This window comes from Gorilla gorilla, chromosome 9 (genome assembly GCF_029281585.2).
Source record: "Gorilla gorilla gorilla isolate KB3781 chromosome 9, NHGRI_mGorGor1-v2.1_pri, whole genome shotgun sequence".
Lineage (NCBI taxonomy): Eukaryota > Metazoa > Chordata > Mammalia > Primates > Hominidae > Gorilla > Gorilla gorilla.
In genome coordinates this window covers 39,909,860-39,926,743 of record NC_073233.2, presented here as the reverse complement: position 1 = coordinate 39,926,743, position 16,884 = coordinate 39,909,860, and the positions used below count along the sequence as shown (strand labels likewise).

The 16,884-nt window shown below is 42.2% G+C and overlaps 1 protein-coding gene across 4 annotated transcripts in view; it reads right to left on the bottom strand.

The window, feature by feature from the left end:
• KIAA1549L (KIAA1549 like) overlaps positions 1-16,884 on the bottom strand; it is a 294,948-nt gene that overhangs the window by 103,670 nt on the left and 174,394 nt on the right. For all 4 annotated transcript variants that reach the window (XM_019037520.4, XM_055356549.2, XM_019037521.4 and 1 more), the window contains exons 5-8: positions 15,084-15,303; positions 14,104-14,237; positions 6,426-6,588; positions 4,601-4,660 (exon numbers count right to left, since the gene is read on the bottom strand). In XM_019037520.4, coding sequence (XP_018893065.4) covers positions 4,601-4,660; positions 6,426-6,588; positions 14,104-14,237; positions 15,084-15,303 — 577 coding nt within the window. The remainder of the gene's footprint in view (positions 1-4,600; positions 4,661-6,425; positions 6,589-14,103; positions 14,238-15,083; positions 15,304-16,884) is intronic.

The window sequence follows — 16,884 nt, the reverse complement described above, 5'->3', positions numbered from 1 at the left end:
AAAATAACAGATCAAATGAATGAAGTATTACTTCTAAGTTGTCCTCTCTTGACCACTGGCCAAGAGTGAGAGAGGGGACACAGGACAGTCGAGAGGTGTCATCGGGGATTATTTTATGGGAATCTCGGTGATGCTTCAAAGGCAGACATCAAATAAAGGGAATAGTCAAAAGCCTCCAGGGGACAAAAAAGTTCTGGAAATAGCAGTGGTGGTTATACAATATTGTGGATATACTTGCTCCCACTGGATTGCACACTTAAAAATGTTCAAAATGATAACTTTTATGTTAGGTATATTTTACAATAAAATTGTTTTCTTTTTTCTTTTGAGGCAGGGTTTCCCTCTGTTGCCCAGGCTGGAATGCAGTGGCAGGATCACGACTCTGCAGCCCCGACCTCCTGGGCTCAAGCAATCCTCCAGCCTCTGCCTCCAAGTAGCCTCGGCTACAGGCATGAGCCACCACACTGGCTATTTTTTGTTTTTGTAGAGATGAGGTCTCACTATGTTGCCCACACTGGTCTCAAACTCCCGGGCTCAAGCAATCCTCCCATCTCAGCCTCCCAAAGTGCTGAGCCAACACACCCAGCCAATAAAAATTTTTTTGAAAAAAAAAAGCCTCCACGGAAGTGCCAGAGGCTGTGGGAATCTCTCACAGAGTTACAGGGGATCAACTGGACAATCTCCACAGCTTTGTCATCACTCTTTGCAAAGAGAATGTGTCCTTCTTAGGGGGCACCTGGGGAAGAACTGGAGTTGGGGGCAGGGCCCTGAGTTTGCCTCCTGGCTTCCCCTTCCTGAGTAGTCTCAGGCAAGTTGCTGAGTTTCTCTATGCCTCTGTTCCTCATCTGAAAACACAGGGATCATAATCTACTACTGATCATGTCACTGTTAAGAAAGGATAATTCAATAAAAAATGCTTCTAGCCCGGTACTATCATATATCATAGGGCCCTTGAGGGAACGGCAATAAATGGTAGCCGCTGTTGTTACGATGTGCCCCTTCTTTGCTAAACACATCCTTACCAGAGGAAGAAAACACCTGCAAGGCATGGAAATGTGTCCCAGGATGTGGCTCCTCCCCCTTCCCCTGAAAAATGTGGCAGGCTCAGGCTCCCTAGCCCTCTCTGTCCACCTGGAAGGCAGCAGAAAGGGGCATGTACCTCTCTCTCTCACAGAGACACAGAAACCACAGAACCACAGAAGCTCAGACCTGGCGCAGACAACCAGGAAGACACCAGCCCCCTAGTGCATCAGCCAGGGCCCTGGTCCCCCAGCCTTGGCCACCCGTGACTCAGCTTAGAGGAGCTGGGCACGTCCCCAGCTGTGTTCAATGAAGCTTTGTCCAGAAGATTCAATGACTTTCACATCACTGTTCTCTTATTCCTTCTTTATTCACAATCACACTGGGCTCTACAATTCAAGTGATCAGGCCTGGTTCAGCCTTCTGTACTCAGGCTAAATTGTTTTATTTGCGGTTGGATCCTACACATTTAGCACTAAAAGAATCTTAATGCTCAGTTAATACTTCTCCCTGCTCCTACAAAAGGAGAATGTGAAGTCCACATGGCCCGAGTGGCTTGCTCAAGGACACACTAGGTTAGAAAATGGCAGAGCTGAGACCAGAAGAAATTTTTCCATTGCTGGGTCTGGGATATTTTGCCTCTGGTGGGAGAAATAAAGGCAGATGGATAAGCCTGAAATGGGCTGTCCCCTCTGTCTGGCAGCAATATTGAATCTGCACATTTCTATCTTGCCTCACATATACAAACTTCACTGCAGGACCCCTGAGTGGCAGGGTAGCCTCTAGGTTCTCTGTAAAGAGACTTCAGGAGTCTCCTTAAGCCAGTGATTTTCCATCAAGAAGGGACCCACCCTCTGAGGCAGGAGAAGTATGTACAGTTTGCAAAAACCTATTTAATATAAGTTTAGTTGGAAAACAGATGAAAACATGTCAGGCTTTTATAATACAAACTATAGAAAAGAGAATTTGCTCCAAATCCTCTTGGCTGTTAGAAATGAGCAGAAGACAGAAAGCCTGTGATGCATGTCTGGGAGTAAAGGCTGAACAAAGCCTCACAGGTCCCTATCCCCTACCCTTTTGGTAAATTATGGGGCAGGTTGGTTGGCGGCTACCCAGGGGTTCAGAAGGTGGTCACAGGTCAAAGGGAAGGCAGGATGATCATCCTAAGACCTGGTTCCAGCCCTTCCCAAGCACTAACCAACTGATCCAGCTAGCCCTAAACACAGTGATGGAAGCCACTATTTATTCCGAACACCAACAGCAATAACAAATAAGGGTTTCATAAGTGAGTGGGTAGAGAGCTAAGTCTGAGGAGAGTCCTGAAAAAAAGACCTGGAATGGAGCTTTTGATTAAGGTTACGTTACCAAAATAGAGGCACGGCAAGACACGGGTAGATGAAGAAAAGATGACACAAGAGGTTGTCAAGGACAGCCTGTGGTGAAGAGTGAATGAGTTATCATTTAATGTAAACCTTAAAGTTAATAGAAGGGAGGAATATCTCCATGTTAAAAAAAACACCATTCCTTGTAAAGAAAACATGATTTTGTAAATGTTACATAAGCCACTAGCTCCAAAAATGTGTTGCTGGGTTAGCACTGTTTCTCTCTTGGGCATAAACCCTGGTGGGTTGGTTTTTTTGTTTGCCTTCTTAGCAGGTAAAATGATTTCTGCATACCGATGGCTCTGCAGCAGAGGGAAAGAAATGCAATGTTCTGCAATTTAGAAGAGTTCTTGAGCAGGCTTCATCCAGCAGGGGTGTACAGTCCTTAGTATTTTAGGCAGCAGCCCACCTGCTGCTTGCTTGGGACCGCAAGTGAGAGAGGGGATGGGAGAGGACAGAGGGGAGGTTTGGGACCAGGCTGCTTACCCAGGCACATCTTCCATGATGTGCAGGATTTTCCTCCACCCTGTTACAGGCTGACATGTGTCCCCCCACTTCCAATTCCTTTTTTTTTTTTTTGTTTGAGACACGGTCTCACTCTGTTGCCCAGGCTGGAGTGCAGTGGCATGATCTTGACTCACGACAACCTCCGCCTCCTGGTTTCAAGTGATTCTCCTGCCTCAGCCTCCCAAGTAGCTGGGATTACAGGCACCTGCCACCAGGCCAGGCTAATTTTTTTTTGTATTTTTACTAGATATGTTGGTTAGGCTGGTTTTGAACTCCTGACCTCAAGCAATCCACCTGTCTCAGCCTCCCAAAGTTCTGGGATTACAGGGGTGAGCCACTGCACCCGGCCTGTCCCCCCAGATTCCTATTTTGAAGCCCTAACCCCAAGTACCTCAGAACGTGACTGTATTTGGAGACAGGTCCTTTAAAGAGGTAATGAAGTTAGGCCAGGCACAGCGGCTCACACCTGTAATCCCAGTACTTTGGGAGGCCAAGGCGGGCAGATCGGCTGAGGTCAGGAGTTCGAGACCAGCCTGGCCAACATGGTGAAAACCCATCTCTACTAAAAATACAAAAAAATTAGCTGGTTATCGTGGTGCGTGCCTGTAATCCTGGCTACTTGGGAGGCTGAGGCAGGAGAATCGCTTGAACCCGGGAGGTAGAGGTTGCAGTGAGCCAAGACCGCGTCATTGCACTCCAGCCTGAGCCACGAGAACGAAACTCTATCTCAAAAAAAAAAAAAAAAAAAGAGGAAATGAAGTTAAAATGAGGTCATACTGGGGAGCCCTAATTCAATATGATGGTGTCCTTATAAGAAGAGATTAGGATACAGACAGATCCAGAGGGAAGGGCATGTGAAGACGCAGGGGGAAGATGACCATCTCTAAACCAAGGAGAGAGGTCTCCGAAGAAGCCAATCCTGTAACACCTTGGCTTTAGACTTCTAGTCTCCAGGATTGAGAGCAGATAAATGTCTGTTGTTGAAGCCACCCAGTCTGTGGCACTTGCTTATAGCAGTGCCAGTAGACTCATATACTTCTCCTCCTGTTCCTCTCCCTCCTGGCTAGGCTGGCCACTTTTCCTCCTACAAACATCTGTTCTTCAGCTCTCAATCCCGAAACTACTGTCTGGCTTTTGAAAAACACAAAGAAGAACTTTTTTGCTGTTCCATAAAGATCCACAGGAAAATGTCAAGTAACAAAAGAGAAAATGCCACCAAAAGAACCCCCTTCTATTTCCAAACACTCTCACTGTCAAGACCTGCCAGGATTGGTCTGGGTGCATGTTGTGCCAGGGGAGAGACGCAAGTGCATGCCCAGCCTTCCTCTAACTTTAATTTGGGTTTTGCAGGGCAGTCCAAAAAGGCTTTCCATCTATAAACTGATAACCATTCACTATAAACTGATGCCCTAGACCTTCTTCGGTTAACACTGTAACTTCTGATAGGGTCACTTTTTGCAAAAGAGTACTTGAAAGCTGTTTTGAATTGTTTAGCTAATATTCATCTTCAGTGTGATGTCTTTTCTTATCTCAGCTTACCCCATTCACTTCTGGTCCTGTAGAACTAACTTCCTGACTTATAAGACAGGAGCAAAGAAAAGTGCCAATCTTATTAATGAATGGCCTACAGTTTAAAAAAAATAAATAAATCTGACAGCATGAAGAGGGGAAATTACAAAATAAGAGATTACCTGTAATTACCCAATAGTCTCTGGTTGTTTCTGATATGTCAAGGTTGGGATATTCCAGTGCTAAAACAAATAAGAAACATACCCAATTACTTTTATAGGTTTGATTTGTTTTGTTTTATTTATTTAGTTATATTTGAGATGGGATCTTGATATGTTGTCCAGGCTGTTCTTGAACTCCTGGGCTCAAGTGGTCCTTGCACCTAAGCCTCCTGAGTAGCTGGACTATAAGCATGCATTACGGCACCTGGCTTATTTGAAATTTCATTAAGGAAAACAGGTATAAGTGACAAAATAGCAAGCGGCTAAATCCTGCTTTGTGATTCTTAGGGATCCTAGAACATATGAACCAAAACTATCTCACTGTTCAGAAAACTAAAAGACTCAATAAAGGTCCAACTTGTAGATGAAGAGTTTTCTAGGATTTGTGAGTTTCTGCCCTTTCCGTTTTTTCACCAAAATCTTCTGTTCAAACAGAACACCTTCTTTATCAAGACCCACAGCAGGAACCTGTCTTTGCTTTAGCTTTCTCTTTAAAAATCATCTGACCATCACTAACATTGTTAGGAATGATTATCTCCCGGATGGATTTTTTCAGTGTCAAGGACTTAAGTTTAGTAGCCACATGCTTGTAACAAAAGGCCCATATTTCTTTACAAGTACGGGGCCTACTGGAGTTGATACATGCAAAGGGATTTGTACATTGCCTGGCATATGGTTAGTGCTCAACAAATCGTAGTTGTTTTCAGAAATAAAAGGATGATGGAAAATAAAGTCTTCACATGCTGACATGTGACATAATGCCATCTTTTATGACATCATCTTTTCCCTAAAACCCAGAGTCGTCTTTCCTTATTATGTGGACGTTTACAAAAGCTTGCCATTAAACAAACATTTGAAAAAAATTCTGAGTGGCTGCCATGTGCTAAGTACCTTCACGCATATTATCTTGTTTATTTACAGTATCAAAATCAACTACAGAAGGAAATTATGAGACAATTTTGCTAATATGTATTAAAAAATAAACTTGCCCAGTGACCTTGTGAAATGTAAGAATGTTTAAATTTAGGAGTACAAACCTTTCCATCCTTTGGCTACCAAATAAACATTTGGATACAAAATGTAACCTGCTGCATCTTCAAAGTCTATGCCTGTTGCATGGTAATGAGGATTATGTAACTGAAACATTAGAAAAAGATGAGGCCACAAGACTACGGGGACCTCAGCAAGTGAAGTCACACCATGGACTGCAAATGAGTTATATTATGATATCTGGAGGCAGGACCGAGCCTCAAGGTCTGGGAACGTTTGCTGATGGCCTAAGTGGGAGAAAAACCATAGCAACCCAGATTGCTCAGAGATCGGTTGCCCTAGCAGGCAGAATTGTAAGCTCAGAAGGCAGACTGCTTGGGTTCAAACCCCAGGTCCCATGGCTCACTAGCTAAGTGAGAGTGGGTATCTTGTGAAACCTCTTAGAGCTTCAGTTTTCTCCTCTGCAAAATGGGGCTAATTTTGCATCTGTCTTATAGGGCAGGTCTGAGGATTAAATGAGATAAGAGAAATGCAAAGGACGAAGGCACCTAGCAAGTGCTTTCTTTGATGTACACTAAACTTTTCATCAATTCTTAATCCATCACATATTTTAGCTGTCACCTTAATCCATCTGCCTCCTTAATCCATATTTAGCTGTCACCTTAATCCATCACATATTTTAGCTGTCACTTTATGATAAAGGTGGTAGTATGTGGCCTGGCACTATAAATGTTTGCTAAATGGAGAAAGGCCCCAGGGGAAACATTGGGGTCCCCGTAGGCATGGCCATACTCACGTTCAGCAATGGTTAGCGGCGGATAGGTGAGGTAGAATCCCACCAGCTCAGCTGAGAGCTGGCTGAGGAGGCTGCTGGCGACGGTGCCGTTGAGGAATGTGCTCTGATTGCCCACGACGTACACCAAGGTGACTGCCTGGGAGGCATTGGACGTGCTCACAATCTGAATCAACACAGGAGAAAAGGGGAGGGAGACAGGCCAAATAAGACCAGGGTGTGTTTCATGGAGGCCATGGGAGGGGGAGGCTAAGCAGGAGTTGAGGGAAGGAATGAAAGGGGGTCGGGGAAACAGCAACGAAGAGACAAGAGTAACTGTCATCATTTCTGATTGCTTGCTGTGTGCCAGGCAGGGTGCTAAGGGTACGTCATCTCATTTACTCCTTACCACAACCCTGGGAGATGTATCCAGTGATGACTGCCTTTCACAGACGAGGAAACCAAGGCCCAGAATGATCAAGGGACCAACCCGAGGTCACACAGCTAATAAAGGACAGACTCAGGATTTGAACCCAGGTGATTTCACTCCAGGTTCTTAATCACTGGTATGTGTATCTTTTCCTGGGCTAAATAGTCTCAGGTTACTTTTGTGATTCTGAAAATATAAAATAGAGCATTGGAATGTTACATTTGAGGAGGGCTCAACTGCTCAGATAGAGAAAGCCTGAGTCAAACTTTCAGGGAATTTGAAAGTTGAAAGGACCAGGAGCGAACAGAGCTGAAAACCAATCTGGTCATGGGCAGAGCGACAGAACCTAATTAGAAAAGGAATTCAGAGGCCGGGCACGGTGGCTCACACCTGTAATCCCAGCACGTTGGGAGGCCGAAGTAGGCGGATCACCTGAGGTTGGGAGTTCAAGACCAGCCCGGCCAACATAGTGAAACCCCGTCTCTACTAAAAAAAATACAAAAATTAGCTGGGCATGGTGGCATGTGCCTGTAATCCCAGCTACTCAGAAGGCTGAGACAGGAGAATCGCTTGAACCCAGTAGGCAAAGGCTGCAATCAGCCGAGATTGCACCACTGCACTCCAGCCTGGAAGACAGAGCAAGATTCTTCAAAAAAAAAAAAAAAAAAAAGAAAAGAAAAAGGAATTCAGAAATATAGAATATGTTCTTTACAGAGCAATTACATTTCCTTGTGGTCTATTAATTCAACATTGAATGTGTAAAACATCCTATGAGATGGCATGGTTTTCTTTTCACATTTTGTCTAAGCTAGTTTTTCAGTTGCTGGAAAATGAAGCTTTCTGGGTCAATGTATGAACAAAAATATCCTACAGATGAGATTTGAAAAGCATGGTTAGTAGGAAGTCATTCAACTTGGTGAGGCCTTTTTTTGTGAATTTCTGTGCTGCGTGCCTTCCCTTCTCCCTCCAGATCCTCCTGCCACCCACCCTCTCTGCCCTGTCCGGTGCCCCTGGAGGCAGACCCTTGTGGACAACCCCAGTGGGCTCCACTGCCTTCGGGAGGATATGGGAGAGAGGGAGGAGGGTGAGGTCAAAGTATTGATGCTGAGGACTCCCTCCTTACGGGGTCAAAGCTCACTCTCATCAGGCAGCTGAACCTCGAACCCCGCACTCACCCCATCGGGTCCCAGCTGTTAGAGCCTTGGGTACCGTACTGCTCCTGCGGTTTGCCCAGAGCCTGCCCACTCTTCTTTCTACAAAGCCACCTTCATTTGAATGCAGCCTCCTTTTCCTGTCAGGACACTGACTAACACCCTGTCTTTCCCAGACCTTTGGGTGTTCACATATTAACATCTCTGCCACCTTCCTATTAAAAAAATTTTTTTGCAGACTTCAAAAAATCATACATAATATTTATCTATATGTATGCAGTACATGTGACATTTTCTTACATGCATAGAATGTGTAATGATCAAGTCAGGGTTTTTAGGAAATCCATCACCCAGGAAACTATTGGGAAGAGCTCTTCATTTTATTTCCCACTTTTTCCCATAAGTGGAAGATTGATCAATCGATCTCTCTCTCTCTCCCCCGCCTTTTCTCTACCCTGCCCCCTCCTATTTAGAGACAGGGTCTCACTCTGTCCCGCAGGCTGAAGTGCGGTGACCTTACTGTAGCTCACTGAAGCCTTGAACTCCTAGGCTTAAGCGATCCTCCCACCTCAGCCTCCTGGATAGCTGGGACTACAGGCACACGCCACCACTCCCAGCTAATTTATTTCATTTTTGTAGAAATAGGATCTCACTTTGTTGCCCAGGCTAGTCTCAAATTCCTGGGCTCAAATGATCCACCCACCCCAGCCTCCCAAAGTACTGGCATTACAATTGTGAGCCACCATAACTGGTCCCTTTTTAATTGTTTAATCCAGAGCCTATATTCCCATGACTAACAATACACTGAATCAGTATGTCCGTTCAACTCTGACTCTCTTCTCTGGAAGTATTTTTGGAATGTGGTTTAGCCTCTTCCCCAAGGCATGAATACCTGTGGCTAGGCATATTCTTTCCCAAGGTACCAAAAAGAAAGGCATTTCTTTCTGAACAATTAAAAAAACTTCACCATACGGCCACCTAAAAAAATAATAACTACAAAAAAAAAAAAACTTTTCAATCTTTATCTCTATTGTGAACATTCTATTTTTACCTCTCAACAAAACCAAATCATGGCTGGGTGTGGTGGCTCATGCCAGCAATCCCAGCACTTTGGGAAGCCGAGGCAGATGGATCACTTGAGCCCAGGAGTTCAAGGCCAGCCTGGGCAATATGGCAAAATCCTGTCTCTACAAAAAATAGAAAAAAATTGCCAAGCATGATGTTGCATGCCTTTAGTCCCAGCTGCTTGGGAGGCTGAGGCAGGAGGATCACCTGAGCCCAGGAGTCTGAGGCTGCAGTGAGCCATGATTGTGCCACTGCACCCCAGCCTGGGAGACAAAGCCAGACCCTGCCTCTAAAACAAAATGAAACAAAAACCCAAATCCCACTGGAGCCCGAGGAAGCCTACAAAGTTTGCAATGTGGGTGCCTCTGTATATACTATACTTGACCAGTTAAGTTATAATTATTTTTTTATTGTGGTAAAACACACATATAAAATTTAACCATTTTAAGTATATAGTTCAGTGGCATTAAGTGCATTCACACTGTCGGACAACCATCACCACCATCCATCTTTAGAACCTCTTTATCATCCCAAACAGAAACTGTATACCCACTAAACAGCTCCTAATTTCTCCCTCCTCACAGCCCCTGGCAGCCACCATTCTACTTTCTAGATACCTCTTATAAGTGGAATCACTTATTAATTTGACAATTCTAGATACCTTTTATAAGAGAAATCATATAGTATTTGTCCTTTTGTGGCTGGCTTATTTCACTTAGCAAAACGTCCGCAAGGTTCATCCCTGTTGTAGCATGCATCAGAATTTCCTTTTTAAAATTTTTCTGCATTCCAATCATCCATTATTTCCTTCATTTTTAAAGGCTGAAGAATATTCCATTGTATGTATATATGCCATTTGATTATCCACTCATTCATTAACGGACACATGGGTTGCTTCCACCTTTTGGCTGTTGTGAATAATGCTACTATGAACATGGGCGTATAAATACCTGTTTGAGTCCCTACTTTTAATTCTTTTTGGTATATAATGAGAAATGAAAGTGCTGAACCATATGGTAATTCTATGTTTAGTTATTTAAGAAACCACCATGCTGCCTTCCACGGGGGATGCATTATTTGACATTCCCACTAGCAATGCATTAGGGTTCCAATTTCTCCACATCATCACCAGCACTTAGTATTTTCCATTTTTTTGAGAATAGCCATCCTAATAGATGTGAATAGGTATCTCATGGTTTTGATTTGCATTTCTTTAATGATTAGTGACGTAGAGCATCTTGTCATGTGCTTAAGTCATCTGTATATCTTTTTTGGAGAAATGTCTATTCAAGTCCTTTGCTCATTTCTTAATTGGATTTGTTTTTTTTTATTATTGAGTTGTAGGTATATTCTCTATATATTCTGAATATTAACTACTTACCAGATATATGATTTGCAAATATTTTTCATTTATTCTATGAATTGCTTTTTCACTCTGCTGGTAGTGTTTTTTGATGCACAGAAGTTTTTAATTTTGATGAAGTCTAATTTGCCTACTTTTTCTTTTGTTTGCCAGTGTCATGTCCAACAAATCATTGCCAAATACTGTGTGTCATGAAGTTTTTCCCCTATGTTTTCCCATAAAAGTCCTATAGTTTTAGATATTACATTTAGATCTTTGATCCATTTGGAGTTACTTTTGGTAGATGGTGTTAAGTAAGGATCCAACTTCATTCTTTTGGGATCACATGTGAATATTCAGTTTTCCTAATGTGTTAAAAAGACTGTCCTTTCCCCATTGAATAGCCTTGGCACCTCTGTCAAAAGACATTTGACCATATACAAGAGGGTTTATTTCTGGGCTCTCTCTTCTATTCCATTTGTCTAGATGTCTGCCTTTATGCCAGCACTACATTGTTTTGATTATCATAGCTTTGTAGTAAGGTTTGAAATCAGGAAGTATGGGACCTCCAACTTTGTTCTTCCTTTTCAAGATTGCTTTGGCTACTCAAAGCCCCTTGAGATTCCATGGGAATTTTAGGGCTAATTTTTCTATTTCTGTGAAAAACAGTCACTGGGATTTTGATAGCAATTACATTAAATCTTCAGATTCCTTTGGGTAGTAACAATCAATATAAAGTCTCCCAATCCATAAGCACAGGAAGTCTTTCCATTTATTTGTTTTCTTTAATATACTAATTTTTTATAGGTAAGAAAAGTGAGGTCATTCTTGATGTATACTTAAGGCTAGCTCCAAAAATAAGAGGCCTACGGGTTCAAAGTCATGGCACTGGTCCCTGAAATTCATGCCCTGTCCCCCAATAGAAGCAGTCCCTACAGGGAACACTTTCCTGTCACTCTTTAACTCTTAGATTCCTGTAGCCTCTAACCTCATCTCTTACTTACCCCTCACTCATGCCATGATTCATTTAGCTAAGAAGACCTATAGGCTGATGGAACAGAAAGCTGTTGTTTGCCTACCCAGCATCCATCCTCCCTTCTTGATAGCATCACAATTTTCCTCAGGGAACCATTTCTCCTCTTTGCTCATGTGTTCTGGATGGGGCTGCCCCACCCAAGTTTCAGGAGTAGTTAGGCCTACTTCATTGGGACATTTAACCTCCTTGGCCCAGAAAGGGCACAGTAGGTTCAATGAGAGCTAATCCCAGGAATTTTACTGGAATGACACCAGGAAAGGCACTTTGGTTCCACAAGACTGTGAGCAACAAGGATGAGACAAACCTGGGGTTGTGAGCGGCCACCCCGTGGGAGCCACGGACAATGCCAGTGCAGAGCAAAGCCAACGAAGACAGGAAGAGAGAGCTTGATGAAATCAAATAATCACCTGGATACAACTGTGTCGGAATGAATAAGTGTGAACCTTTCAGTTACATGAGCCAATCACTTCCTCTTTTTGCTTAAGCTTCATCAGCTTAGATTCTGTCCCTGGCAACCAAACACGTCCTAATTGAGTCCACTGTAATCTAGTCCCTAATACCAAACCTATACAAGTTTTTAAGTCGATTTTTCAATGACTATCTGAGCAAATTAATTAAATATTTACATGGTCTTATTCTACAAAGGATTCAAGGTGCCTTACAAATTATATATTATACAATAAAAGGAAAAGTTATTAATTACAAAAACAGGCCCTGGTGAAAGACAGCCCCAAGGGAATGTTAGCATGCAGTTACCATGCATAATATAGGGGCCCTGAGGGTTACTAAATCCAGGCAACAAATTTGGCTCTGGGATTCCTGTCAGCCAAGGCAAAAATGGAAACAGGGTTAATAAAAAACAATTCATCCAATTATCCATTCATTTCAAGAGCCGTTTAAATGTTCAAGAGCATCTAAAATCTATTTAGATGTAATCTTCCAATCACCTCCTATCATCTTTTCCAAGGAAGGTTTGTTACTTGATTTATAAAGTTTCCTCTAATGGCCCACAACCACCATACAACAACACAAGGAGGCTTCTTAAGGCCAAGGGCAGCTTATCTTGGTGTCCTTCCCAGTGCCTGATAAATAGCAGACACTCAATAAGTCTGTGCTTCCTGAATACAATTAAAGTATGCTGTGCTGCCAAGATCTAACTAGGCTCATGCACCTGTGAGGATCACAAATCCAATCAGAAAGAAAAAGAGTTCCCACAAGAGAGCTGAGTCACACTCCTTACATAAATCTTCAGTCTGTGACACATTTTTAGATCTTCGTCTAACATGAACCAAATCATAATGAGATACTTCCATCTACACTTTGGATGAATCTAGAACAGGAAAGCTGCTCACTCAAGTTAAATTGTATGCTTTCTACATCATATTGGCTTTGCTGATAATTCACTTATGCTAAACGTCCATTTTAAAACCACTGGGTCTAATTACAAAGGCTTTAGTTTAGTAGTCAAAACAGAGACATTGAAAAGAAGAGTTAATTGGGGGCTACATGAGTATCATTAAAAAGCATCTGTCTTTAGTGGGATGATATCTACGTAATTGCAAAAAAAAAAAAAAAATACAGCGCACCAGGTGTGGTGGTTCATGCCTGTAATCCCAGCACTTGGGGAGGCCGTGAAGGGAGAATTGCTTGAGCCCAGGAGTTACAGACCAGCTTAGGCAATATATGGAGACTCCATCTCTACAAATAATTAAAAAATTTTTAAAAGGGCTGTTTAAATGTTTAAAAGGGCTGTTTAGAGCATCTAAAATCCTGTCCCCCAGTAAAAGCAGCCCCTACAGGGGACGCTTTCCCATTACCCTTTAACTCTTAGACTCCTGTAGCTTCTAACCTCATCTCTTACTTCCTCCTCACTCATGCCATGATTCATTTCCCAGGGATTTTCCCTGGGAAAGAATTCTGTTGTTTGACACAGGCTTCATTAAGGACCCCATTTCTACACTGCATCAACGTGAGTATGGTGTAGTGGATTGACTCAGGTCCTTCTTCCATTCTTTACCGTGTGACCTTCTGGAAGTTTCTTAGCCTCTCAGTTCTCTCTTCTGTGAAATGGGAGTAAGAATACCTCAGAAGGATGTCTTAAGTATTATGTAGGAAAATATTTGTAAAACACTTAGCACAGTTCCTGGCACATAGTAAAGACTTCAATATAAAATGCATGTGTATGTGTGTGAGTGTGTGTGTGAGAGTGTGTGTGTGAGAGTGTGTGTGTGTGTGTGTGTGTGTGTGTGTGTGTGTGTGTGTGTGTTGGCATGTGTCTAAACTAAGGCAACTGGAATATAAGCCAATGCATAAAATCACAGAATGGGCAAATCTTGGTGACTTAGCTACTTAGAATTGATTCATTTATTCATTTTATATTAGACATTTGACATATACAGTATAGCCTAGTTCAACTTTTCAAAATAATAAATGTAATAGAAAGGCCTGAGAAAGCATCCCATGGGGAAAGAAATATAAAACCCCAAATCACAATAGGTGCACAGTGACACAGCATCCCTCCTGTCATGGCCATACCCCAGACATCCTCACCAATGTCTGTAGTACAAAGTTACATTTATACGTGGTAGCTCTGAAAGGGAAGACCCCAGTCATTTCTTGCCAGACTCTGCATTGTGGTTGTCTGTCAACTACACAGCCTGAAGCACCTTCCTCCCTACCTGAATTGTCAAGTTGCTTTTGGTATTCAGGACTTTCCTCTCGGCATCCTGGAATGCCTTCTGCAGCCTCTGTTCCATTGTCTGAGCAAACTTGCAGGACTGTATGTTGTCCGCTTGGCTCACAAACTGCAGCACTAGAATGAGAGAAGTCAATCAGTGCTCACTAAAGCTCCATGTCTCAGTTCCTTGGATTTAACAGTGGTCATAATATCAAACAGCACGATTTTAGATTAGAGGAATTAGGCAAATAAATAATAAGGCCAGACAAGGTTTGCTTGTAGTTTTGAAAGTGGCTCTTAAGATGAATTATATAACACAGAAGAATTAAAAGCACGATCGAACCAGAGATTCCCTCCAACGCAAAAGATTTTATGATTTTATTTGATTGGAATATGTAGACATCTGCTCAAAGACTGACAAATCACAATCTAAGAGAGATCATGCCTTCTATTTCTTTGGAGGGAAGAAAATCATTGACCTCCATTGCTAAGTTGATTGAGTGTTTCGATTTTAAGAGTTCCTCCACTCTTGTAGGTTACAAACTTTGCAGACCCAAAATCACCAGAGAGTTTGAAAAAAATATATTCGAAGACCTAAACTCAGAGATTCTCATTCAGTGGCATCTGGAACCCATTACTCCAAACCATAGATTTTTTTTTTTGCACGTTCAACTATTATTAGTACCCACTGATAATATAGAAAGAAATATAAAATATAGTACCTGGTGCTCAAAAGTACTAAGTTTGTAAATTGGGAAGGAAAGCTCCTATGATAGAACATTTCTAACAAATCTAGGGTTGGAAGAGTTTAGGCTGATGTGCAAGGAACTTGGACATTTGATTAGCAGGACCCTTTGAAGAAGGTTCACAGGGACTAAAAAATGACACAGCAGCTAGCAATGGAGCTTTTAAACACGTGTCCACTTGGTACTGCCCTGAACCCAAGAATGGATGAAAATCCCTTCCTTCCGAGTCACTTGCCTGTTTTTAGCTGGAAGTAGCCTGCAGGCTGGGGATTCCATGGGGAGGCAAGTACTGCCACAGACTGTAAGTGTGGGGTGTGTTGCTTCAGGTCTGCAGTGACATTGCTGACTCCATACACACCCAGCATTTCGATCACCACAGCAGGCAAATACACCAACCTCCCTTTGGTAGCATAATAACCAACTGTGACATTATGAGAATATTCCAGAATGTCCACCTACAAAACAAATGGACCCACAAAACCCATTGTTTATTTCCACAGCACTTTAAGTTCTTCCTGGTATTTCTTAGAAACACGGCTGTTAGAAACAAGACTGGAGAATAGAATGTTCTCGTTCAACAAATATTCTTAACAATCCTATAAAGCATAATTTGGATTGGCAAGTCTCAAAATATCACAAAAACAACAAAATATAATTTACATCAAACCTTCATGGAATAGAATTAAATCTGCATCTTTTTTATTCTTTAAGTGCCTCAGTATAATCCTGTGACCATCAATTATTATTACCAAAAAGGTAGGGAGGAGAGAGTAGTTCAAAGAGATTTTCAGTGAATGAAATGCTGGGGAAAATCACTTTCTTATATTTCTCATCATTTATGAGAATTAAAAGGTAGAAATGATAGATTAAGTGGGGGAACCTTTGGGGCACGGCTCAAGAAGTAAGTAAAGTGAATTCCTCTTTCTAGAAGCAGAGAGAAGACTTGTTCAGACTCTTCTTGGCTTGTAAATTGGTTCAAGACCAAGGCAGGGATGCACCAGAGAATTTCTCTGACAGCTGAATCCCAGGGGACACTGGTGGTCTGAGCTCTTTCTGTCTCAACTACAAGATTTTGAGCCTTTAGATTTTATTCTTATTTTTTCTTTTTTTCTTTCTTGGTGTTACATATTTACAGTTCAGGGTTTTTTAAAAATTTATTTTGATTTTTATATATTAAATATAATGTTTATTATAGAATCTGTATATTTGAAAAACAGAGAAAAGAGTAACATATACACATACGTATATGTATGCAGCTCCTTTTTTTCCAAGTTTTTATTGTGGTAAAATACACACAATATACAATCTACCATATTAACCATTTTTTAGTGTGCTGTTCAGTGCTATTAAACACATTCATAATGGTGTACAGCTATCACTACTATCCATTTCCAGAACTGTTTTCATCTGGTAAAACTAGAACTCAGGGTTTCGTTTTGTGTTTTTTTTTTGTTTCTTTTTTTTGTTTGTTTTTTTGATAGGGTCTTGCTCTGTCACCCAGACTGGAGTACAGTGGCATGATCACAGCTCACTGCAGCCTTGACCTCCTGGGCTCAAGCATTTCTCCCACCTCAGCCTCTTGAGTAGCTAGGACTACAGGTGTGTGCCACCATACCTGGCTAACTTACATATGTTTTGTAGAGATGGAGGTCTCACCATGTTGCCCACGCTGGTCTCAAACTGCTGGCCTCAAGTGACCCTCCCACCTCGGCCTCCCAAAGTGTTGGGATTATAGGCATGAAACACTGTGCCCGGCCAGGAAGTTTTTGACACCTGCTTTCTCCCCATATTCTTGCATCTCCATGTGTATTTTCCAAAGGAAGCAAGACAACTGATTTTGCAACAGGATGGGTGTGACTTTGCTTCCTCCACATTGTGTGCTCCCCCTCAGTTTTTCATGAAGATGGTGCTCAAGATGATTTTAGGTGGAACAAGAGGTATTTCAGCATGGAACGTGGACACAGCACAAGACAACACTAAATCAACTAAATCACTCAGTGAGAAAGTTGTTCCCTTTCAACCCTTCTAATGACCCC